Source organism: Zalophus californianus, chromosome 1, assembly GCF_009762305.2.
Source record: "Zalophus californianus isolate mZalCal1 chromosome 1, mZalCal1.pri.v2, whole genome shotgun sequence".
NCBI classification, from domain to species: domain Eukaryota; kingdom Metazoa; phylum Chordata; class Mammalia; order Carnivora; family Otariidae; genus Zalophus; species Zalophus californianus.
Genome location: NC_045595.1, coordinates 151,168,971 through 151,194,186, shown reverse-complemented (window position 1 = coordinate 151,194,186; position 25,216 = coordinate 151,168,971). Strand labels below are relative to the sequence as shown.

Sequence of the window (25,216 nt, the reverse complement as noted above, 5' to 3'; positions counted from 1 at the left end):
TATTCTAAAAAAGGTATTAAATCTGATTGCATTGATAACCACTGATTATAAATAAAAGGTTCAATAGAAACTAGTAGTAATAACAGAATATGATTCTCTGTTGAAATAGTTCAGTGGGATATCTCTGTTAAGAAATTCCCTATAGTATAGGGAAATTTCACTAGTCATAGCCTGTGTAGGTAGCCTGGCCATTTTTAGTATGGGACATAGGAAATCAATATGGAAGCTATCCTTATCAACAAGTACTTCCTAATAAGCATATTGCTTAACATTCTCATTTATTCACCACAACAACCTCATTTAGGTAATTGATATTATCCTTATTTCTCAGAGTAAAATGTGACGTTGTTTAAGGAATTTGCTCAGGATCACACAGCTACTAAAAAAAAGCAGGCTAGCTGAATTCCAGAACGTAGGCTTTTTAACGGCCACATCAGAGTCTAGCCCATGCCAGTTTGGGCTTGTGGAAGACAGTCTTCTGGGTCATGACATGAGAATTGGGTACAGTTAGCCTCTGCTTTGTCCTGCAAGAAGGGATCCAGTATTTAAGGATATCTTGGGCCTTTTTTTTTTTTTTTTAAATTTAAGGACTATTTACTTAATTGGTCATCAGATTTAACTTTGCAAGGTTCATAAAGCTATCTGGATCTAAGTGTTAATTTCTTTCAGATTTATAACTAATTTTGCCAAACACCCATCCGGGGATTACTTATTTATCGGTTTTTTATGATTTTATTGTGAGAGCATGACTAAGTAAGACATCCTAGAATAGATTTTCGTAGAAAAATTTTACTCAAGAAAAGAAATAAAGACACTTTAAGGATATGCTAACTGCTAGGTTTCTCAGGGGTTTTCCAGCATTCCCAAAGATCTGTAGCATTAACAGTGGTGAGGCTTCATTTATCTTTTTTGTTTCTCTTTCCGAAATAAAGTGGGCTTGATATAATATATCATTGCTATAAGTAGTCAGTTACTTTTTAGAATCAAGCCCTGTAGATCATGAAAATTAACATTTAAGAAATATGTCAAGCTTTTTAAGTGTAATCTTTGTATTCTAGAGGAAAATTTTATTCTCTGTTTAAATGCTTAGGCATTGTAAGTCTTTTAAAACAATGGCTTGAGTACCTTTGTGGCACTTCAAGGGTGGTAGCTGCCAGCTACATAATGGGTTGATTATTCTAGATTTAAAATGATTACTGTGTCCTTATGCCTAGCTAATCTCTTTTTTTCTGAATTTGGTTTATTTAAAGTTGAAGTTTGCTGCTAAAGATGGCAGATCCGGACGTCCTCACCGAGGTTCCCGCAGCATTGAAGAGGTTAGCCAAGTATGTGATCCGGGGGTTTTATGGCATTGAGCATGCTTTGGCCTTGGACATCTTGATCCGGAACCCCTGTGTGAAAGAGGAGGATATGCTGGAGCTGCTCAAGTTTGATCGGAAGCAACTTCGATCAGTTTTGAATAATTTAAAGGGAGACAAGTTCATCAAATGCAGAATGAGGGTAGAGACTGCTGCAGATGGGAAAACCACGCGCCATAACTACTACTTTATTAATTATCGTACTCTTGTTAATGTGGTAAAATATAAATTGGATCACATGAGAAGGAGGATTGAAACTGATGAGAGAGATTCCACCAACCGGGCTTCCTTCAAATGTCCTGTCTGTAGTAGTACTTTTACAGACTTAGAAGCTAATCAGCTCTTTGATCCCATGACAGGTGAGATTTTTTTCCAATTTATGAATCTTTCAAGTAACTTAAAAAATAAAATATGTATTGTTTTTCTTAAATCGATTCATCTAATTTTTAAACCAATCATGTATATCATTATAAAAGTGAATGGATTAGTGTAAGTCCACACATGGTCATTCTTAGTCTTACTGTCATGTTTGACCATCATATTACTTTTAGAAGCTTTTCTCATTCACAAGGGAGTGTACCCTCCCACCCATGGCCCTCCTACCTCTGCTCCCATCCCCACCCCTTATTTGCAGCCCCAGCCTGATCTGAAGGGTTGACTTCTCTACCACTTTGAAGCCATTCTGACATGTTTACTTTTAACCTTTTCATTCAACAGTTATTTGAATGCCTACTTGTGCCAGGCACTGCCAGAAAGTTATAATACAGTATATTTAAACACTAGTGGAAGTACTTTGTTATTGGTAGTATGTAACTAGCGCATCTAATCTGCCTTTGGAGAAGGCCTCTGAAAGGTTAAGTGACAGCTGAGGACTAAAAGATAAGGGTTAGCCATGTGAAATAAAAGGGACACCTTTCCAGGTTAACAAGTAGATAGATACTTAGTCTCTTAGCCATTATTAGTGGAAGATAATTGTCAATATCATTTGTAATTTGCTTCATTTAATTAAATGCTTCAGTTTTAAGGATTTTTTTATTATCAACACAGGATTGTAAAACATACATTTTCTGAAAGTGCAATATGTCTAATATTAACATGAGAAACTTTAAAGTGCCAGGTTGTATAGTTGTTTTGTCATTTGTAAACTGGAAAAGAGACTACAATTTTGCTAATTACTCAGTGGATCAATTTTGTATTATTTTCTAGAGGCAAAAATCTATAGAGAGAGCCAGTGTTGTAAAGTTAGATTGTCCCCTTGTTTAGCAGAATTCACGTAGGTTTCTTCGTAGTCATATATCTGCCTTTTAAAAAACTATCTGAAAAATGTAATTTAAACGTTCACACATGAAATGTTTTATTGCAAAAAAGGAAAGATTTATGTACGTGTAATTTTCTAATTTTTGTATATGTTATGTATTGTATATTTTACAATTTACAAATATATTTTACAATTATTTTTTAATGGGAAATAATCCCAATCCCAATTAAAATTATTGCCCTAAAGAGCGAGAAACAGCCTATGACATTTCTTATTTATTGTGAAGCGGTCATTTTGGATGAAAGGTAATTTAAAGAATTCACATTTGTATTAAATGTTTAATTTGTCAGAACCTCACTATTTACCTTAAAAGGGCTTAACTAGGAAGAGATCTTGGTTGTAAGAAAATTTTAACCATTCTGAGTAGAAGAATTGCTTGAGTGTGCTATAGAGGAGTGTTGTAGAATATATCTGGAACTCTTTCAGAATAGACTAGAAAAGTCTTGTCATTTTTGCCATTCACTCTAACAGATTTCTTAAAGGAGCTCTGGGTTTTGGTTTTGTGATTCTCCGCAGATGTTGGTGTTACAGTGGTTGTCTTCGTCACTCTTGACTACGTGGAAGGTGTAATCCAGTCCCTCAGAGAGGGTAATCTAAAGTAATGTGCTTCTATTACATTTATTCATTTGATTCTTATTTCATGAGACTTTCTAAAGGGAAATATTTCCACTACTTATATATCAGTATTTAGGAGATTGATCCAAGATACTCTTGTATTTTACCCAGGGTTAGTATCTGAATGAAACTAGTTGTCATCAACAGTTGGCCTGTGTAGGAGGTGGCCTAATGCAAAATAAAGTCAAGATTATTTGAATCGAGGTTTTTGAATCACTGATCAGCCAACACTAATAGTCAACTTAATTGTCATTTCTGTCCATACAGTGAAGCCTATGGTATCATGATTGAAAATTCTTAGTCATTGGGAAATCTTGTTCTAAGAATATACCTGCCTTTTGATTATAATTTGGCTTTTCATTTGGACTTTTCCTTTAAGGAGAGAATGTGCTGATTGGGTGATATTAAGCCTCAGTCTGTGTGTCAGTTCTGGTGTTTTGTGTTTTCACTATTAGTACCTTGACACCATCCCTTGGTTATACATTCCCTTTAGAAATCTTGGTCTTTTTCTCTCTGCTTCCTTACTCTGTTTTATTCATGCCTTCCCTTGCCATTTTAAAGAAGATGGGAAATAAACATTTGGTATGTGTATCAGAAGAGAAGGAGGGAACTTTTTCTGCTGTAATATTTATGCTCTCTTTAAATTGATAGAATTATAGTTTTCATTCTAAGCCTAGTCTTGTACAAAGCTATTCTACTTCCTGCTTGTTATTGGAGATTGATGATATTTCTGACGAATGATGGGGGCATCTGATGGGCATCTATCTCCATTTCCATCTCAACAATTATTAGGTTGTACAGCGGTTTATATTAGTAATTACAGACCATTCAGGAATTAGATTTGAAGCTTTACTGTTTACCTCATAAAAAGTTTTTAATTCAAGTGTATGGGCAGCTTTCTGCCACTTGACAAAGGGTAATGACTTTTAGATGAGTGTCCAGAAATTCTGGGCTCAGGAAATCCTGAGTTCAGGAAGCATTGTTTTATTAGTGTTAATTGACAGAAGCCAATGATCTTTCTACTTCAGTTTGTAGCTTTTCCCTACCCCATCTCTTTTTTTCCCTAAAGAGTGTGGGTTCTTTCTATACTTTCCATTTAGATTTTGCCATTGCTGTTCTTGGGTTGAACTCTCTCCAAATGTTTGATGCTTGGTATGTGTGAGATAATATAAAATAAATACTGGTCTCTGCCCCTAGTTCCTTGCACAGAGCTCCTAAAACTCTTGTAGTTTCCTAAATGATAAGAGCACTCATAACCTCTTTTTTTCTGATATTTGATCTTTGACCCCTGGCTTCTGAAACCCTTATAATTTTCTGGGTAATAAGAGTGTCTTCTGTTTTAATAAGGTCACTCTTGGTGGTTTCCTGGATGGCTCCAGAAGGACTAAGCCAAGACCAAGCTTAGAATTTTCAACCCCACCTCCTATTCTCTTGAGAAGGGAGAAGGGCTGAAGGTGGAGTTAATGAATGATCATGCCTATTTGAGGAAGCTTCCATAAAAATCCCAATGGTCTGGGATTTGGGGAGCTTCCGGGTTGGTGAACATGTGGAGGTGCAGGGAGAGCCGTACACTTGGAGAGGACATGGAAGCCCTGGCTCCTTCCTATATAGTTGGCCCTACACATCTCTTCCACTTGGATATTCGTCTGTATCCTTTATCATATCCTTTAATAAACTGGTAAACATAAGTATATTCCTGAGGTCTGTGAGCTGCTCTAGCAAATTAGCTGAATCCAAGGAGGAGGTCGTTGGAACCTCCCATCTATAGCTTGTTGGTCAGAACCATCCATGCTTGTGACTGGCATCTGAATTTGCAGGAGGAGGGGCAGTCTTGTGGGACTAAGCCCTCAACCTGTGGGGTCTGATGCTATCTCCAGGTAGTCATAATTGAGTTGAACGTTAGGACACCCAGCTGGTGTCACAGGCAGTTGCCGGGGGTAAAATCTCCACACATTTGGTGGTCAGAAGTATCAGAAGTGAAGTGCTATGTGTGACTAGTAAGGGGGACACACTGGGAAGAAACACACACTAGGGAAAAACTGGGCTTTTCCCTACATAGAAAAAAGACTGAGGTTTTTCTCTTATAGTATGTGTAGATACTTTAGTTAATTAGAGTGGAATGGCCGAGTCCTGGCTCACTAGTCCCTGGTTTCAGAAACTTAATCAGGCAAAACCTATTTTAGTGAAATATGGGAGTTTTATGTAAACAAAACAGACCACATGGCATGCAATTTCTCAAGTCAGCAAAATACCATCTTGTGGTCCATAAATGCATGATTTAGCAAGCTTTGTGACCATGTAGGTAGACTTAGTATTTCTGTTTCTACTTTGATAGTCTTAACTATGGGTGATTCAGTTAATGGCACTTCTAAGTTAAATTCAGCAGCATGCTTCCCCAAAAGGAAGGGGAAGATCGTACTCTCTTTTTAGATGTCAAGATTAGATGATATGGAAATAGCTTTATATTTTTCATTTTTAATTTAAAGATTATGCAGCCATAATGCCAGAGAAAATTTTGAAGAGAAAAAAAATTACCCACAGAACCACTGTCCTTTTGCATATTACCTGTAATTGCAGTCATAGCCAAAAATAGTTTGTGATCTCTTGGTTCCTTAATGTACCAAACTCTCCTGCTTTTATCTAGTGTTCAAAGTATGTTTTAATAGGTGTGATTTTTTTTCTCCCCTAGTTTTCCTTTCTACCCCTTTTGGGCACTTTGATTTTATCTATATTTTGTCGGTATCGATATGATGCTTTGAACACTTCTGTGTGTATAGCATTTTATTCCTGCTTAAGTTTTTCCTTAAGAAGAATTCTCAGCAGTGGGAATAGTGGGTGAAAGAACATAGTTTTATACTTCTTTAAAGGCATATATGACACTATAGTTTTATCCAGGGCTGTGGGGGAGATAAATTGTTAGGTGTTTGAATTAGAAATAGTTTGGGAGCCCCTCTTACTGAATTTACCTAGAGACCCAAGAATCCCATTTTATTTTATTTTATCTTATTTTAATTTTAGTATTTTATTTTAGATTTTATTTATTTATTAGAGAGAGTGAGCTCACAAGCAGGGGGAGCAGCAGGCAGAGGGAGAGGGAAAAGCAGCCTCCCCACAGAGTGGGGGGAGCCTGATGGGGGCCTCCATCCCTAGGACCCTGGCAGGGATCATGACCTAAGCTGAAGGCAGACGCTTAACCAACTGAGCCACCCAGGCATCCCTGAGAATCCCATTTTATTTTATTTATTTTTTTAAATTTTATTTTACTATGTTATGTGAGTCACCATACATTACATCATTAGTTTTTGATGTAGTGTTCCATGATTCATTGTTTGCGTATACGTGCCCTCCTTAATACCCATCACCGGGCTAACCCATGCCCCCACCCTCAGTTTGTTTCTCAGAGTCCATAGTCTCTCATGGTTGTCTCCCCCTTCGATTTCCACCCCCTTCATTTTTCCCTTCCCTTTTCCCTATTTTTTTTTAACATATAATGTATTATTTGTTTCAGAGGTACAGGTCTGTGATTCATCAGTCTTACACAATTCACAGTGCTCACCATAGCACATACCCTCCCCAGTGTTCATCACCCAGCCACCCCATCCCTCCCACCCCCCACCACTCCAACAACCCTCAGTTTGTTTCCTGAGATTAAGGATTCCTCATATCAGTGAGATCATATGATACTTGTCTTTCTCTGATTGACTTATTTCGCTTAGCATAATACCCTCTAGTTCCATCCATGTCGTTGCAAATGTCAAGATTTCATTTTTTTGATGGCTGCACATCCACTCATCTGTTAATGGACATCTTGGCTCTTTCCATAGTTCGGCTGCTATAAACATTGGGGTGCACATACCCCTTTGGATTGCTGCATTTGTATCTTTGGGGTAAATATCCAGTAGTGCAATTGCTGGGTCGTAGGGTAGCTCTATTTTCAACTTTTTGAGGAACCTCCACACTGTTTTCCAGAGTGGCTGCACCAACTTGCATTCCCACCAACAGTGTAGGACCGTTCCCCTTTCTCCGCATCCCCGCCAACATCTGTTGTTTCCTGACTTGTTAATTAAAGCCATTCTGACTGGTGTGAGGTGGTATCTCATTGAGGTTTTGATTTGGATTTCCCTGATGCCGAGTGATACTGAGCACTTTTTCATGTGTCTGTTGGCCATTTGGATGTCTTCTTTGGAAAAATGTCTGTTTCATGTCTTCTGCCCATTTCTTGATTGGATTATTTGTTCTTTGGGTGTTGTTTGATAAGTTCCTTATAGATTTTGGATACTAGCCCTTTATCTGATATGTCATTTGCAAATATCTTCTCCCATTCTGTCAGTTGTCTTTTGGTTTTGTTGACTGTTTCCTTTGCTATGCAAAAGCTTATTATCTTGATGAAGTCTCAATAGTTCATTTTTGCCCTTGCTTCCCTTGCCTTTGGCGATGTTTCTAGGAAGAAATTGCTGCAGCTGAGGCCTGTGTTCTCCTCTAGGATTTTGGTGGATTCCTGTCTCACATTTAGGTCTTTCATCCATTTCGAGTCTATTTTTGTGTGTGGTATAAGGAAATGGTCCAGTTTCATTCTTCTGCATGTGGCTTTCCAGTTTTCTCAACACCATTTGTTGAAGAGACTGTCTTTTTTCCATTGGACATTCTTTCCTGCTTTATCGAAGATTAGTTGACCATAGAGTTGAGGGTCCATTTCTGGGCTCTCCATTCTGTTCCCTTGATCTGTGTGTCTGTTTTTGTGCCAGTACCATACTGTCTTGATGATGACAGCTTTATAATAGAGCTTGAAGTCTGGAATTGTGATGCCGCTAGCTTTGCTTTTCTTTTTCAACATTCCTCTGGCTAATCGGGGTCTTTTTTGGTTCCATACAAATTTTAGGATTATTTGTTCCATTTCTTTGAAAAAAGTGGTTGGTATTTTGATAGGGATTGCATTAAATGTGTAGATTGGTCTAGGTAGCATTGACATTTTCACAATATTTGTTCTTCCAATCTATGAGCATGGAATGTTTTTCCATTTCTTTGTGTCTTCCTCAATTTCTTTCATGAGTATTTTATAGTTTTCTGAGTACAGATTCTTTGCCTTTTTGGTTAGATTTATTTCTAGGTATTGTATGGTTTTGGGTGCAATTGTAAATGGGATAGACTCCTTAATTTCTCTGTCTTCTGTCATGTTGTTGATGTATAGAAATGCGGCTGATTTCTGTGCATTGATTTTATATCCTGCCACTTTACTGAATTCCTGTATGAGTTCTAGCAGTTTTGGGGTGGAGTCTTTTGGATTTTCCACTTAAAGTATCATATCATCTGCAAAGAGTGAGAATTTGACTTGTTTGTTGATTCAGATGCCTTTTATTTCTTTTTGTTGTCTGATTGCTGTGGACATAGTGCTAGGACTTCTAGTACTATGTTGAATAGCAGTGGTGATAGTGAGAATCCTATTTTAAATAAACTTTTAAATAAGTTAAATTAAAAAAATTTTATAGCTATGTATTTAATAAGATCTTAGGAATAGGAATTTAGAGATTATTTTATCTAATTCAACTCATCAAATGATGTCTGGGTTGGTACACTTAACACATGCCTGTGTTTTGCTCTAGGGCTTGGGGGATCCTACAAAGTAATAAATCTAGGGCTATATAGATTTCTAGGGTGTTTATGACTGAACTTAAGGAAAGAATATTCAGCTTGTTTTCTTTGGCTCCATGGAAAAGACTTAGAGAGAGATTTTAGGATTAGTATAAAAGAAGTCTTTAATAACTAACTGCAAAAGAAAATAAGTGCCTAATAAATAACTCTTAAAAATAGCCACAGTGTTGTAACTCTTCCACTGGTTAGTTCTGAGTCACTTGGAATATTCAAGTAAACTCCATATCTACTTGGGATATTCATATATAAATTTGGGGTTAAATCATGAGTCCTTTCTTGCCTTGTGACTGCAGGTGAAGCTTTTTGGTTTATAAGCAGATCAGTTTCTTGATCCGCATATCATGAAAATTCCTCAGTTTCCTTAACCTGATATTTTTAAACTGTTAGGGTCCTGTGTTTGTGAGACTTTTAAAGACTTGTTAATAATATTTACATTCATACATCAGGCTACTTTTTCCTGTCTTCATCTCTTTCTGCTTAAGACAGGAGATGTCTCATAAGCAGTATTTTGAATTCCTGAAATGCTAACAACACAACCACACACACACAAATCTTTCTAGGATTATTTTGCTCATTTGCTGATTTGGAATCTTGCCCACGATGGCTTCATTAGAAAATCATACTGGAAAGCTCAGAGGTGTGGTTATGTTTTTGGGGGGGAGGTGATTATTAGAATAAATTAAAAAGTTATGGAAAGATAGTAAGGGACGAGTGCCTTCCCGATTTTACCCTTTTCACCTCTCTAAAACCTTTAGGTCTGATTTTTTAAAAAATTTTGTTGCTTTGATCTTGAGGATGAGGGCCTTTTTTTAAATAAAATTTTTTTTGTGTTTAATCCTTTTTGTATTTTGATGCTGATTACATAGAGGCTAATTTGTGAAGAGTTGCTTTTTAGTTTGATTCTGGCATACAATATTCTGTTGATTATTGTCTTTCAAATAGTCATATCAAAGACACAGGTTTTTTGCTTGCTCACTGCATGTTGAAATGGATTCAATTTAGGCCTAATTTAGAGAATTTATTGTAAGCTTTAGTATTTACGTAAGTACCATACTTCAATTTGTTGTTTTCCCTCCCAGGCATAGTACATTTCCCCCCCCTTTATAGTGAGTTCCAGAATCTGGGAATGTTGTATGATTATACCAAATCCAGATGTGTCCAATTAAGGGAGGACAGAAGCCAATTTCATTGATAAGTTGAGTTTTAGAATGTGAGGTTTTACTATGTACATCACAAATACATTTGAGATCTTCTGAATTGAAAAAATTCATTAAAGCTGCTTTTTTTCTTTGCATGCAATCAGATGAGTATTTTACAGTGTTACGTGTTCTACAGTGAATTGTTAAAGGATAGTTTTTCAAGTACCTTTTTATTATAGTGAAATAATTATAGGAAATACATAACTATGTTCTTGTCATGTCTGTTGATATTTTATAGTAACAATTCCTTTTTCCATACATTTCCTCTTGCCCACTTAAACTGAAGAAATTTGCTTTATGAAATATAGTTTGGAAATTAGAATAAAAGGTGACTTTTGAGACTAGCATTTTAATATATATGCCCCTGAATATTTTGAGTTATAAAAGTTATAACAAAGGACATGAGGATGCTTTCAAAGAATAGCATAAGAATGACTGTGTGACTTCTGCATATTAGTTAAGAGGGAGTTGAGTGCTTTTGGAGGATTCACAATAACATTTTTCTTTCTGCTAAAAATACATAACTGATATACTAATGTAAATGTATTAAGGACTCAAATAGTAGAAAAATATGTAAAATAAAATGGCAAACCTAGTTTTTCTACTCTATGCTCTCCCACTCAACCTAGTCTCCATTCTCACTGCCTTTCATTGTGTTAACAACTGTTGTTTTGTGCTTATCCTTCCAGTTCTTCTACCTTACATCCCCAACCCCACCTCACTACCCCCAAGCCCTTTTGAAGTCTGAGAAAGCAAAGTGATTCATAATTAAATATGTTGTTGCTCTATCAGCTTTATATATTAAATCTTGGTCAATTCTGTTAGTATTGTCAGGGTTTTTTAGGGTACTTATTACAATTGAGCCCTTTTGCATAATGAGTGTGTTCAGTGGACATGTCATTTTTAGAAGTTTTGTTTTGTTTTGTTTCTTTAAGCAATAGTTACAAGACAGTAAAGTGACGGTGTATTAGGATTCCAGAGTCTTAACTTCTAGTCTTGGGTTATGTCAGTAGTTATCACCTTGGGTGAATCCTGTAATCATTCTAGGCCTTTTTTTTAGCATGTGTAAAACGATAAGTTCAGTCTGTTCTATACCATATATGGTTTCTCTCAACTCTAATTTCAGAGCACCCTTTGTTTTGGGGAATAGTTGGTATTTTAGGCTAGGGTTTTTATCACTGCTTTTAGAGGATGATGTTAGTCATTTTGGGTTAATTTGAAAGCCTTGGTTAGGAATTGAAACTCTTGGTTATAGTAGTGCTAATGTAGAGAATATGCTCTATTTAATTAGGCCATCTTCAGAAACACTTTGTGGCACAATGGAGAATAATATTTACAATTTTTTGTCAGTTTTATTTTCCCAAGCTTCCAGTTCACTCTCTTTCCCCATGTATACCTAATGCATAAAATATTCAGTGGGAAGGGAAGCAATGTCCAAATACGCTTCCTAAGGTATTATATATGGTGGTTGGATTTATACAGTGTGGTAAAATTAATCCCATATGTTAGTGATATGTCTTGAAGTTTTATAGTTTCCTTTTTATCTCTCTAAAATCCTAGGAGTTCTAGTCCTAGTTACTTGGTTTTAACATGGAACTGTTAATCGTCTTTTGTTTTATTTTGTTTTTCCTGGAAGTTTTTGAGTGAGGGGAGTTTATTCAGTTTTTTCACAGGATTGTCCGGAAAAGTTATCTTAGCCATTATCTCTTGCTTAGATTTTGCACTATTCTCTTAGCGTGTGTGTCTCCTTGCTTTCACTCTTGCTGCCCATATGGACTATTTGTCACAGTAGCCAGTGACCCTTCTGAAAAGCACATCAGGCTCTATCACTCTTTTGTTCAAAACCCTCCAAAGGCCTCTCCCATCATTCAGAAAAGTCAAAGTCCTTAACAGAACCTAGAAGCTCTTTTATCTGCCCCTCAACTCACCCCCCAATTTTGGAGACTTTATTTCTATCTCTCTCTCTCGTGTTCACTCCACAACTTTTGTACTGGCCATCTTAGTTGTGCCTTGCCCGCACCAGGCATACCTTCACTTTACTTGCCTTTTTACATGCCGTGTCCTCTTGCCAAATACCTGCTTGACTGGCTGACTCCATTACATCTTTCAGGTCTCTTCTCACTTGCTTTATCAGAGGGGCCTTCCTTAAGTTTCCTGGGCAATAGAGCATACCCCTTTCCATTGAGCCCCTTTTTCTTTACTCTCTTTTCCTGCTTTTTCTTTATTATACTTATCAACACCTGAGGTTATTTTTTGTCTTGACTAATTCCCACTAGAATGTGAGCTCTACAAAAACAGCTCAGAAGATCATGGGCTAGACTTAGAAGGTGGGAAATCTTAGGACATCAATCCCACTGTGCTAGGGTGGGGGCTCTGTGGCAGCAGACCATTGCTTTTCCGTTTCCTTAGCTAGCCTTGAGGATTTGGGCTGCAGCATGACTCCGGCTTCAGTACTGCAGCACCATATCAAAGCAATTGGGTGTATTTTGATTTTTTATTTCTCTTGGTGGGAAAATGGCTGAATAATATTCCCGTTGCAATTAATACTCTTGGCAAATCTTTGACAGTGAATTCTGGGCATTAGCTGGTGACCTATTCATTGCATGTACTGGAGTGAAGAGGGAAAAAATAAAATTTTAAATAATGTCTAATTGTTTAGGGAGTTGACTCATATCTTCTGCCCTTTTCCTCAATTATGATAAATTTCCAAAACATTTTCCTTTTTTCAAACTAAGGAAGATAAACATTTTTTTTTCACTTTGGTTTTATTTATATTTACTGTTCCTTGACTGAATACTCAGATAATTAAAACAAGTGTGATGTTTGCTAAAATGAATAATATGTTGGAAACAGTGAAGTGGAAGACTTTGGACAGCATAATAAATTTTCTCCTTCTGTGTTGAGCAAAAGAAAAACGTTTGAATTTTGTTGAACTTTGCTGTTTTTTTCTTTTGTTCCCAGCCCTTGTCTCCCCTTCCAACCCCATTCCCCTGCCCTCAATTCATTTTTGTTTTTGTTTTTACATTTTTTTATTTTGGGAGAAAGTTAACATTGTATGAACCACCTCTCTCCCCTCTTCCTTCCTCCTCCCCACTCTCATGCCCACAATTATGTCTCTATTTCTTTTCTCATTTTGGAGTGATAACTTACCTTTATTAGAAGAGTCCTGAGTCATAGAATTGGGGCATTTCATATACTACTGAAAAGACAACCCTAAAATATAGTTTGAAATCTCTATTTGTAAAAGATCTTTTTTCTTCCTACTTTCAATAACTATTAGTTGTCTACAACTAATACAACATGTATTTTGATCCTCCGGTGAACCTGATGCATTAAGACTCAGCTGAGCAAATGCTGGGCCTGTGATAGGCACTTAATGCTTGTTAAATAAATTCTTTGTTACAAATCCTCTCTCTTTCTGTTTTATATTTTAAGAAATTAGAACCTATGTATATACATGGGGGAAGTTTGCTAAATTGTAGCTGGCAGGGACAACAGGTTGGGAAAGGAATGTGTAACTCAGGATGGTGAGGTGCATTTAGTCTTTTGAGTCAGAAAGATTTATATTTGCATCCAAGCTTAGTGATTCTTGTTTTTATGTTATGACCTGGTAAACCTAAAACTCTGAGTCTTTATTCCCTTATATGTTAGCTTTGGATAATACTGTTGGTACAGACTTGGCTGTGATGAACACATGGGAATATTTGTGAATAGCTTTCTTAGTTCTTTTGTAGTTTCTGAGTGTAGATGATCAGTGTTATCATTGGACTCTTTTTCTCCCAATCCCATCATTTGTCCTGCTTTGCCTAAGAGTCTTTGTAGATTCATTTTTCTCCCTGCTGCCACATTCTTAGATCTAGTTTGCATGTTCTCCTTTTTGTGGCTTGCTCACTGTTTTGGTCGCTGTTGCCGGTTTTTGCCTTCCTGATCTTGAAAGATGGTACAGGGCTCTGAGTTTCAGCTTGTTTCTTCTCTCATACTTAAGTAGTACATTCTATGCACACTACATAGTACAGAGTGGTCCAGTTACAAGAAGAGTTGGGATGTGTATCATTGATTATTTAACAGCGGCTCTCCACCAGGAGTTTGTGTTAAAATTCCTTGTGGAGCTTTCAAAATTTACATTCCTGAGCCCCACTCCAGACCTATTGAATCAGCATCTCTGGGGTGGAGCCTAGGTATTATTTAAAAATTCCACTAGTGATTTTTATGTTAACACTCAGTGAAGAAAAACTGGCTTGTTGGAAGACTATCTCAAGCCACAAAGGCAGATCAGTATTTACAAATGTTAGTTTTGATGGCCTCATGTTCTTTCCCAAAATCTTTCAATCACTTTCCTTTTACTCAAGAATAAAGTCAAAATAAAGCTTGGTGTTCAAGACTCACCATGACTACACTAGTTTATCCTGTTAATTACCATTCTTTTTGAAAATTCTATTCCTACTACACCAAAACTGCAGTTAAGCATTATTTTCAACTACCTATTTCTCTTATGATGGTCTAGAATGTCGTATTCTCTTCCCCCTCTCCTTGATATTTGTAACAATTGCTTTTCTTCTGAATTCTACTTCAAAAGGCACACCTTCCATTGTGCTCTCAGCTAGAAGTCATATTCCTTCTTGGAACTCCCGAACACTTATGTACTTTATTTTTGCACTGATCTCAGATGTTTATCTTTTGATACCTTTCATCTCTACTAAACTTTAAGCTTCTTGATGATAGATTTTGTGTCTATGCGTGTTCTACCACCACCTACTCAGTAGAAGGGTACTTAGTACATAGTATGTGCTAAGTCACCCCCCACCCCCTCCACTGCCACCTCTTATTTTGAGAAAACTGATTTGCATTTTTTAACTTCCTTTTTTTTTTTTTTTTCCCAGAGAGGGTGGGAGAATCCTAAGCAGGCTCCACACCCAGCACAGAGCCCAATGCTGGGCTCGATTTCACAACCCTGAGATCATGACCTGAGCCAAAATCAAGAGTCAGATGCTTAACTGAGCCACCCAGGCACCCTAAGCTAATTTTCATTTTTTAATGTTCACTGAAACTTATAGAAAATGCTCTGGTTTATTAAGGTAGTCTTAAGTCTTTTTCCATAAAATGTAGGATTTCTTATTTTTCTTCTTGGTTGCCAGACCTGGCTTTTGACAGGATGGTTCTTGTTTACAATTTGTGTTTTTGTGATAAACATAGGACTTAAGATGTCAGGCTATCTTTTCCTCTTATAATATTACCCAGGCATGATAATTGTTGGGAGACAGTACTTCATGATTTTGTCACATGCTATGAATGTCTTGCAAGCAGAGGTAGTGACTGCCTTTTCTCTGGACTATTCTTTTTCATGGATGTTCCTTTAGTGAGCAAGCCTCAGAAGATATATTGTTTTTCTCCAGAGCACAGGGCAAGTTTGCTTACTGTTCAGTATAATAAAACTAGTCTCCAGAGCATGTTTTCTTAGTGTCCAGTATAGTAAAGACAACGTCACCTTCTAGAGCAAAGGACAGGCATGTTTATGCCCATTATAAAAGAGTTGGGTTCCTTAACTTCAGGGTCCCCTGTAACATAACCCACTGCGTGTACAGTTGTCACCCAGCCCTCTTTGCGTCACCCAGTGGGAATTGGGGCTCAGAGAACTGGCACAAAAGCTGACACTGGCTACTGCTATTGCCATGAGTAATAAAGTTCTGCATTTCTGACCTAGGAGTCTTATGTCTTCTCCAGCATCCATGAAACTGCCAGGATTACTTGTTAACTTACAAGCAGGATAAAAATCTCAGATCTCCCACAGTTCTTGACAGTAATATAAAAGCCACTCTTCTCAGAACTGCAAAATAGGCCCTGCTGTAAATAACTTGTTAAATCTTAATCTAAATTAAGCTGGGTCTCTGGAAACTTACCTGGACGAGGCTAGAATTCCTTACGACTACATACTATCTTCTCTTTTTTCCCTATTTTGCTTTCCACAAAACCAGATCAATTCAAGTGAAAGGACTGTTATTCTGAGGTTTCCTTCTGTCAAATGATGATGTTAACAGTAATCTCTTTCCCCCGCCTCTCTTTAGCAAAATAAAAGCATTGCTATTTTATATGGAGGAGCTACACTGACAAGCATGTTGATTTGTTTACTTAAAGCTGAAGTTTGGAATGTATGCCGTCTTTAAAAGAGAAATGGGATATTTGAGGGGATTTCTTTTTTCTTTTTTTTTTAAGTGTTCCGTGATTCATTGTTTGCATATAACACCCAGTGCTCCATTCAGTACGTGCCCTCTTTAATACCCATCACCAGGCTAACCCATCCTCCCACCCCCCTCCCCTCTAGAACCCTCAGTTTGTTTCTCAGAGTCCATCGTCTCTCATGGTTTGTCTCCCCCTCTGATTTCACTCCCGTCATTTTTCCCTTCCTGCTTTCTTCTTCTTCTTTTTTTAACATATAATGTATTATTTCAGAAGTACAGGTCTGTGAGGATTTCTTTTTTAATTTGGTTTTAAGATGACAATTTAATGATAAATAACCTAATAAACTAGATAAATAAAATAATGTATGGATGGTGACAAATGTTAAGGGGGGAAAGGGAAGACAGAACAATGCTGAAATTTTAGATATTGTTGGCTAAGGAAGCCTCACCGAGGTGACGTTTGAGTAAAGAACTGAAGTAAGTTAGGAGATGAGCCATTTGACTATCTGAAGGGAAAACATTCTGAGCAGAGAGAATAGTGAAGTAGAGAGGCTGTGCAGGACATGGAGGAGGCTGGGCTGGAATGCTCTGAAGACGGATGTTGAGGGGATTGTAGTGTTACCATTTGTCCGAGCTGTCTTTCTGTGCCTCACCAGAGCACTTGCTTTTATACTTATCTGCTAGGTACTTCTTCACTTGAGGAAGGGGATTTTTTTCCTTTAAAAATAATTTTGAAAACTACTGAATTAGATAACTGTTCTGCATTATTCTCTAGTTTTCACTGATGGTCTCTATAAGTGCCCATCCGTCTTTCAACAGTGAACCTAAGTCCCACATCAGCGTGGTTTTTTTAATTCAGCAGGTATTTGAACACTGATTTAGACCTTACTTTATATGATATATTTTTTCACTTTCATGTGGATTATATTCTTTATGTTTCTGTTGAAGAGAAGAGGCCGAGGCAGCCTGGAATAGAGAATAAGAGAGCATACCAACTAAAAACCTCTCTAGCCAAGGTTTCTAATTATCCTTTGTTACTAAATGTAAAAGCTGGTTTTCAATTCTTGCTGACTTTGAAAATTAACACCATACCATTTCCTCCTTGAAACAGCATCCTGTCCTTCTGGTTGTACCATTTATCTCAAGGCTTCCTCTTTCCTTGGGTTTATATCTTGACCACCTGTGCTACTCTTCTTACCTCTTTGGATACTCTGACCTACTTTATAGCCGTAGTTACCGCTATGTTGTTGATTCTGCGGTCAGATTTTCTATCTAAACCCCATTCTTGAGCTCTAAGCGTTTATAATAAATTGGTTTCTAACATAATCCATTTTGATGGCCAGGGATTCAGATATCTAAAGCAACTTTTCATCTTTTCTCTACAAAGCAAAAAGAACTTGTTCTTTATTTTGGTAAATAGTATCCTTGTCTAGTTGGTTAAGCTAGACTATGCTGATGTCCATTAGTTAAAGAACATCAGGTACACACCCATAGGTAAACAAAGTTGGGTTTATTGATGCTTTCTGTAGCAAGGGAAGCCACATGGGGAAACATGGAGTGTCTTGGGAAGACCATGCTTTACAGACTTAGAGAATTTGGGCTTTTGTTAGGTAATTTGGGGAGAATTCAGAGAAGTGGTGGTGGTTTGCTTTGCATTGGGTACTGTCAGGAATGGGGATAATTCTATGATTGGGTGTCTTAATAAATCTTATCTAGGAGATGCGAAGGGCGGGGTGAGACTAGGACTGTAATTGGTAAAGAAGCAACAGTCACTCATGGCACCTGGGATTTTTTTGTGATTGCACAGAGACCTTGCTTTTATTGTACTGAGTCAGACTCAGACTCAGGCTTGGTTTTGCCTCACTTCCATCATGGACACAGAAGACTCATCTGATGTTGGTGACCTGTGAGATTCTGTCTGATAGAAAACCTCACAGCCTAGCTATGAGTGTTGGGCCACCTCCTCGCTGTAAGGGGCTGCTTTTCTCTCTTTCTAGCTTATTTGGAATAGATGTAAAAGATCAGGTACCATTTTGGCAGCAGGAAGATGGATGAAGAGTATTTTAGACAGGGTATATGAGCAAAAAATTTACATGATATTGGCTGTTTATGTGTGAGAAGCAGCAGTGAAACTTATTCTACTTGAAATATATCAGGAAGATCTAGTGTTAGGTTGAGGCAGAGATGCCTAGTCTGTTTACTCCTTACCAGGAAAAGAGGGGTTAGAAGGTGTATCAATCTATATGTATCAATCACAATCACATATAGAGGTGTTTTTTTTTTTTTTTTAAGATTTTATTTGAGAGAGAGAGTGTGCGTGAGAGAGCAACGAACAGGGTGAGGGACAGAGGGAGAAGCAGGCTCTCCACTGAGTGGGAAGCCAGATGCGGGGCTTGATCGCAGGACTGCAGGATCATGACCTGAATCGAAGGCAGACGCTTAATTGACTGAGCCACCCAGGCGCCCCACGTATAGAGCTTTTTAAAGCTAAATGTTTGCATGCTTACTGTGTGCCAGGCACTAAGTACGTAGACGATCTCTTTTAATCCCTCAGGTAAATTGGGTTAGAAATGAAGGATGCATATCTCTGGCATTGGGAATAAGAACCAAACTGGAGATCCAAGTGGGGCTACTAGTGTAGACTGTTGAGTAATGTTTAAGAGTATGAGTTTCAACATAATAGTTTGGGTTTGAATCCTGCTCCCTACCCACAATTAGTAGTTGTATGATCTTAAGCAGTTTACTGGTTTAACCCCTTAGAACCTCTGTATTTATACCAACCTCAGAGGGTTGGCAATAACTTAGTAAGTACAAGGTATACAATAGCTGCTATAACTGCTTTTATTGGCTCTGTGACTTTGGAACAGTCACAAAACTCTTCAGAGCCTCAGTTCTGATGTCACTTTACAGGTTTGGTATAAGGATCAAAAAGTGTACATGGAAGTATTTTATAAATGGAAAGCACTATACAAATTAAATATTTATGTCTAGGATATTATCTTTCAAGTGTTCGAATTTACTTGACAGGTAAAGGACTGTGATTGGGTTATGATGTTTTGGGGCCAAATTATACAGGGTCTTGAGTATTAGGATGAGAACTTTAGATTTGATGTTGACTTAAGAAATTCAGCTGCCAGGGGGCGCCTGGGTGGCTCTGTCAGTTAAGCGGCTGCCTTCGGCTCAGGTCAGGATCCCGGGGTCCTGGGATGGAGCCCCGCATCCAGCTCCCTGCTCAGCACGGAGCCTGCTTCTCCCTCCCCCTCTGCCTGCCGCTCTCCCTACTGTGTGCTTTCTCTCTCTCTCTCTCTCAAATGAATAAATACAATCTTTAAAAAAAAAAGAAAAATAGAAATTCATCTATCAGACAGACTTAGGAGCAGGGGGATGAGAGGACAAAAGTGGTGGCATAGGAAGCGGGTTAGAGAGGGAGAACCTAGGGGTTCAAAGATCGGATTGAGGCAGCTGTTTCAGGCTAAGTAATGGTGGCCTAGATTAGTGAAATGACAGTAGAAGTGAAAAATCTGAGATGTTTCTAAGGAATTACTACAATTCAGGGGCGCCTCTGTGGCTCAGTCCTTAAGCGTCTGCCTTTGGCTCAGGTCATGATCCCAGGGTCCTGGGATCGAGCCCCACATCGGGCTCCCTGCTCCACGGGAAGCCTGCTTCTCCCTCTCCCGCTCCCCCTGCTTGTGTTCCCTCTCTCTCGCTGTGTCTCTCTCTGTCAAAAAAAAAAAAAAAAAAAAAAAATCTTTAAAAAAAATTAAAAAAAGGAATTACTACAATTTAGTTATGAGTTGAGTGTGAGGGATATAGAAGTAAGAACAATAAAGATTTCTTGAACTTTAACTTTGGAAATGAATTGGTTAAATTTGTTTAGATACAAATGGTTAATAAGTTTGGAAAAAATAGCCTTGTGACAATGTACAGGTTGCCTAGAGACTTGGCTTTAGGTATTTGTTTGGCTTTCCTCATAATGCAGGCCCTAATTTGTAATATGCAAAAAGCAAGGCAGTTGGAGAAGGGTACAAGTTTCAGTGGTAAGTTGTACAGATTTTGGTTTTAGGTTAAAGTAAGTATAAATATGTTAGAAATATGATGAAAAACTTTGCTGTGCTGCAGGTAGAAGTGAAATTACTTTGAAATGCATAAAAAATGATAGATGGACAGATACATGATAAATATTGTAGAATTTCATTGGTGGGAATGTTGATGTTCACTATAAAATTCTTTCAACTTTTCTGCATTTGAAAGTTATAATAATAACATGTTAGAGGACAATAGAGATATGAACTCTGCTAAAAGCTGATCTTGAGAATTTCTCTTGCCTGACCTGAGACTTTTGTTTTCTCTGTAGGAACTTTCCGCTGTACTTTTTGCCATACAGAGGTAGAAGAAGATGAATCAGCAATGCCCAAAAAAGATGCACGCACACTTTTGGCGAGATTTAATGAACAAATTGAGCCCATTTATGCTTTGCTTCGGGAAACAGAGGATGTGAACTTGGCCTATGAAATACTTGAGCCAGAACCCACAGAAATACCAGCCTTGAAACAAAGGTGAGTGTAGACCCTCTGCTCTTACCAAGAACACTTTTAAGCTGGCCCTTGTTTCAACTACCTGTACTTTGGAGAGCAGGAGTTAGTAAGTAATATACCCAGGAGACTAAAGATGGATGTTACATAGATTCTCAATTTTACCACATTTGTCATATTAACTTGTGCCTGTGATGAAATTTGTTTGTACTGAATGCAGAACAGTGTGGGCCTTGGGCAAAAATCTTTAGTCAAGTTTGACTTCAAGTACTCACTCTGCTTGGACCCACAGCAGATCAGCCAATTGTTAACTAATCCTAAATTGGAAGTGCCTCTTGGGGATATTTGAATTTTCCTAGCCGAGTTCTAAAGGATGAAGTTCTTTAAGGAATATAGCATTTGTTCTTTTTTTTTTTTTTTTTTAACTTTGAAGCACTTAACTGTACATTTCTTGTCTTCCTTTAGGTTTATTTTTTTTTAAGATTTATTTATTTGAGAGAGAGAAAGAGAGAGAGAGCACATGGGAAGGGGGAGGGTCAGAAGGAGAAGCAGACTCCCTGCTGAGCAGGGTGCCCGATGCGGGACTCGATCCTGGGACTCCAGGATCATGACCTGAGCCGAAGGCAGTCGCTTAACCAACTGAAGCACCCAGGCGCCCAGTTTTTTTTAAAGATTTTATTTGACAGAGAGAGACACAGCGAAGAGAGGGAACACAAGCAGGGGGAGTGGGAGAGGGAGAGGCAGGCTTCCTGCTGAGCAGGGAGCCTGATGTGGGGCTCGATCCCAGGACCCTGGGATCATGACCTGAGCCGAAGGCAGACACTTAACGACTGAGTCACCCAGGTGCCCCCCTATGGTTTTCAGTGCAACTTCTTTGAAAGTATAGTAGGTATTATATATGGGTTAATACTTTTTACTGTGGCTCCCTATTTTTATTAGTGTGCCCTAATGTTTAAATTACGAAGGCAACCTTGGTTTTGGCGTGCCATAGAAAGTGGTTTATATTCTTTTTTGAAAAACATGCATGTGAATTGGGTCAGAGAATGTTCTACTCTGCCTCTTTTCTAGTGCCATGTTAAGGGCTTACAGTTTATACCCTTCCATAGAACCTGGTTTTCAGGAGCACTCTCAGTATTGTATATGCTGTGGTACTAATGTTATAGAAAAGCCAGTTCTGGGCAGTCCTGAGCAGCTTGAGTTTCTTTTGGATGGTTAAAAACAATCCAGTTGTAGAGAAAGCTTTATATCTGTATAAGTTGTTATGAATTTTCTAGCCTAGTGTCATGGATCAGTTAGGATGCCTTTATCTATGATAACAGAAAACCAAACCAGAAGTGGCTTAAATAGTAAGAAAAACCTGTCTAGCATGAGCAGAAGGGCTGAGGTAGTACAGTTCCGAATTAATTTCACAGCTCAGTTACATACTGAAGGATCTAGGTTTGTTCCATGTTTATACTCTGATGAACTCGGCCTGTCGGTTTTCCTCTTGGGACCACAAGAGGAGCTAGCCTAAGATGGCTGTGTCTTTCTAAGTATCACATGTAGAAGCAAATGTCCAAATGTTGAAAAGGGGACTGTTTCTTCCTGGTGTCCTATTTTAAGATTGAATTGGGCTTTCCCAGAGGACAACCTTCATCCTACTCTATCCCCCAATGTCTCACTAGCCAGAATTGCTGTATATGTTTATTTCTAAACCAGCATCTGGCAAAGGAAGTGAGATCACATGATTGCTGCTTAGACTAGTAAAGGTTTACCTCTTAGGGCTGGGGAAGGTCCCTTAGTCCTTTGGAGCAAACAGCCATTGGTATTTGAATGAGACCGATAAGCAAAGAAAGAAAGAAACCACAATTGGTAGGCAACTAATATCATCCACATCACAGATACCCTTAAATTTTCATTACTGGTCATTCAGTCTCTTACCAAGAAGTTATTTTTTATATCTTTTTCTGTTGACTTAAGTAATACCATAGTTCTGACATAGAAGCCTATGAGGGAAATTGATTTTACAAAAACATACAATTTTCTAAGCCTGTGGGTTATTTTCATGTTGAAATATTCTTCAACATTCTCTGATTGTTTTCTGCTCGATGTAATACTATCTGTGAATTATTCTTGTGTTTCCTCCTCTATAGTTATTTTTCTGTTTATGCAGATGCTTTTCCATTACAATAGCATTCATTCAGCACCACCACTGACATCCCATCTCTAATATTCTCCTCCTACTACAGTTCACCTCCCATTCGAGGATCTTTATTTATGAAGATATCCCTCCCTCCACGCCAGAGACAAGTCTTAGTGGTACAGCAATGCTAGAAGCACGACAGGAGCTCTGTGTCTAGTCACCTGGTTTCTCACTAGGAATGATGGTTACTCCAGGGATGAACAAGAATCAGGAAATAGAGGAAGTAGACAGGTTGTTCACTAGGGAAGAAAGGCAGAAATGGAGGCAGTCAGGAGAGCTAGAATGGAGTACCTGGAGCTGCAGAACTAAGTCCAGAACTAAGTCCATGCTTCCACATGGTCAGGAGAAGGACCATTCAAACTAGGTTAGAAGGTGTTACCCTGGCTGAGATGGCCTCACCAAGCATTTGACAAGCTCCACTGCCTGGATATGACAGCCTGGAAGTGGTATTGATTTAGCCTTTCTGCACTGTAGGATCTGCTTCAGAGCATAACGGTTCTGTAATAGCTGTCTTGCCCCCGGTATATGAAGAGAAACATCAGTAGAGTGGTGTGAGAGCTCAGAGATGATAGTCATTCATTGATTTAAAAATAAAAAAATAAGTGGCTTCATTGTTACTTTGATTACTGATCTGTAACCAATTAAATTCTAGCTTATTCCTAGATTAGAAACCAGAGGCTGCCTCTGCAGAACTCTCAGTAGACTTAACCTAAGAGCTGATAGACAGTTCCAGCCTTTCAGCAAGTCAACCCTTTGGTGATATTTAAAGTCTTTCTGTCTCTTAAATGGAATTTTTTTTGACAGTAATCTCTCCTTTTTTGTCATCTTTTACCTAACATTCACCTTAAAGATCTTTAAAATTTTAGTTTTGAAATATTCCTCCCTCACCCCTGAGTGAGTTATATGTCTTGAAAGTTCTAAAATTTCTTAAATAATGTAAAAAAATTCAAAACTGAATTGTCACTTTTGTCATCTTTAAGTAGAATGTGTACATTCTTTCCATAGAAGAAATTTAAATATGCAGAAGGAGTGAACCCACCTGTCTCATCTTGATTTTCTTCAGTGTCACATTTGCTGATAATTTAGATTTGTCTGTATCTGTGGTAAAGGTAGAAATAAAATCTGTGCACTCAACTCTCCATGGTTAAAGTTTTTTTTTTTTTAAAGTTCACCCAAATTTAAAAATTTGTTTGTGGGCACCTGGGTGGCTCGGTTGGTTAAGCATCTGCCTTCAGCTCACGTCATGATCCCAGGGTCCTGGGATCGAACCGCACACTGGGCTCCCTGCTCTGTGGGGAGCCTGCTTGTCCCTCCCCCTCTGCCCCCTACTTGTGCTTGCTCTCTCTCTCTAGTGCTCTCTCTCTCAAATAAATAAATAAAATCTTAAAAAAAAAAAAAAAGAATGGGGAACGGATTGAAAGTGAAACAAGCAGATAAAAGAGGGAGCAGCCGAAAGACTGAAAACTTGACTTAACTAATAGAGATGAGGAAACGTAAGTGACTAGAGAAAGATAAGGAATGATCAGACCTGGAACAGGCTAAGAAGATCATGGGTGGTAGAGGTAAAAAGCAAAACAAAATAAACTGAGAAATAGATCATGCTTACTTCAGGGTGGAAATAATGGTTGGGGCTAGATGCCAGGGTCAGCATAGCTACAGAAATGGAAAGATACAACTCAGTAAAAAAGAGGTTAAATTGTGCATAATGATATACTTTATTTGGTGAATAGCAGGAGGGGAACATTAATTCTAAGTTGAGGCCTGGTTTTGTAGAATACCTTTTTGGCTTCTCAGCACACAAAGAGAAAAGCACGCAGAACCACTCTGAATCCTTGGTTGAGATGGTAGAGGTTTTAAAAATGTAATGTGTTTTGTTTGGGTTTTTTGTTTTGTTTTGATTTTAAACAGAATACTCATGAAAGCTGTGACTGAGAGAGATTTTTGCCAGCTAGTATCTTTAAGTGGATTATTATGTCACCTTTATTATTCTCCCCTCTCCTTAAGTAGATTAAACTTTTTAAATTATGAAACTTCATTCATTTATATATATGCCAGTGGACCCAGTGTTTGAGGAACTTAAATACAAGTATGATATCCTGAGTTATAAGAGGGGTTTCTCAGAATTGCTAAAGCATGTGTATATGATTACTAGATAGCATTTATTTGTGATTCTTCAGTAACCACCTC

General features: G+C 38.0%; 1 protein-coding gene across 4 annotated transcripts in view; it reads left to right on the top strand.

Moving 5' to 3' along the window:
- The window catches only part of GTF2E1 (general transcription factor IIE subunit 1), a 42,941-nt gene that overhangs the window by 3,648 nt on the left and 14,077 nt on the right, over positions 1–25,216 (top strand). For all 4 annotated transcript variants that reach the window (XM_027584840.1, XM_027584841.1, XM_027584839.1 and 1 more), the window contains exons 2-3: positions 1,251–1,717; positions 20,670–20,871. In XM_027584840.1, coding sequence (XP_027440641.1) covers positions 1,270–1,717; positions 20,670–20,871 — 650 coding nt within the window. In that variant the 5' untranslated portion in view covers positions 1,251–1,269. The remainder of the gene's footprint in view (positions 1–1,250; positions 1,718–20,669; positions 20,872–25,216) is intronic.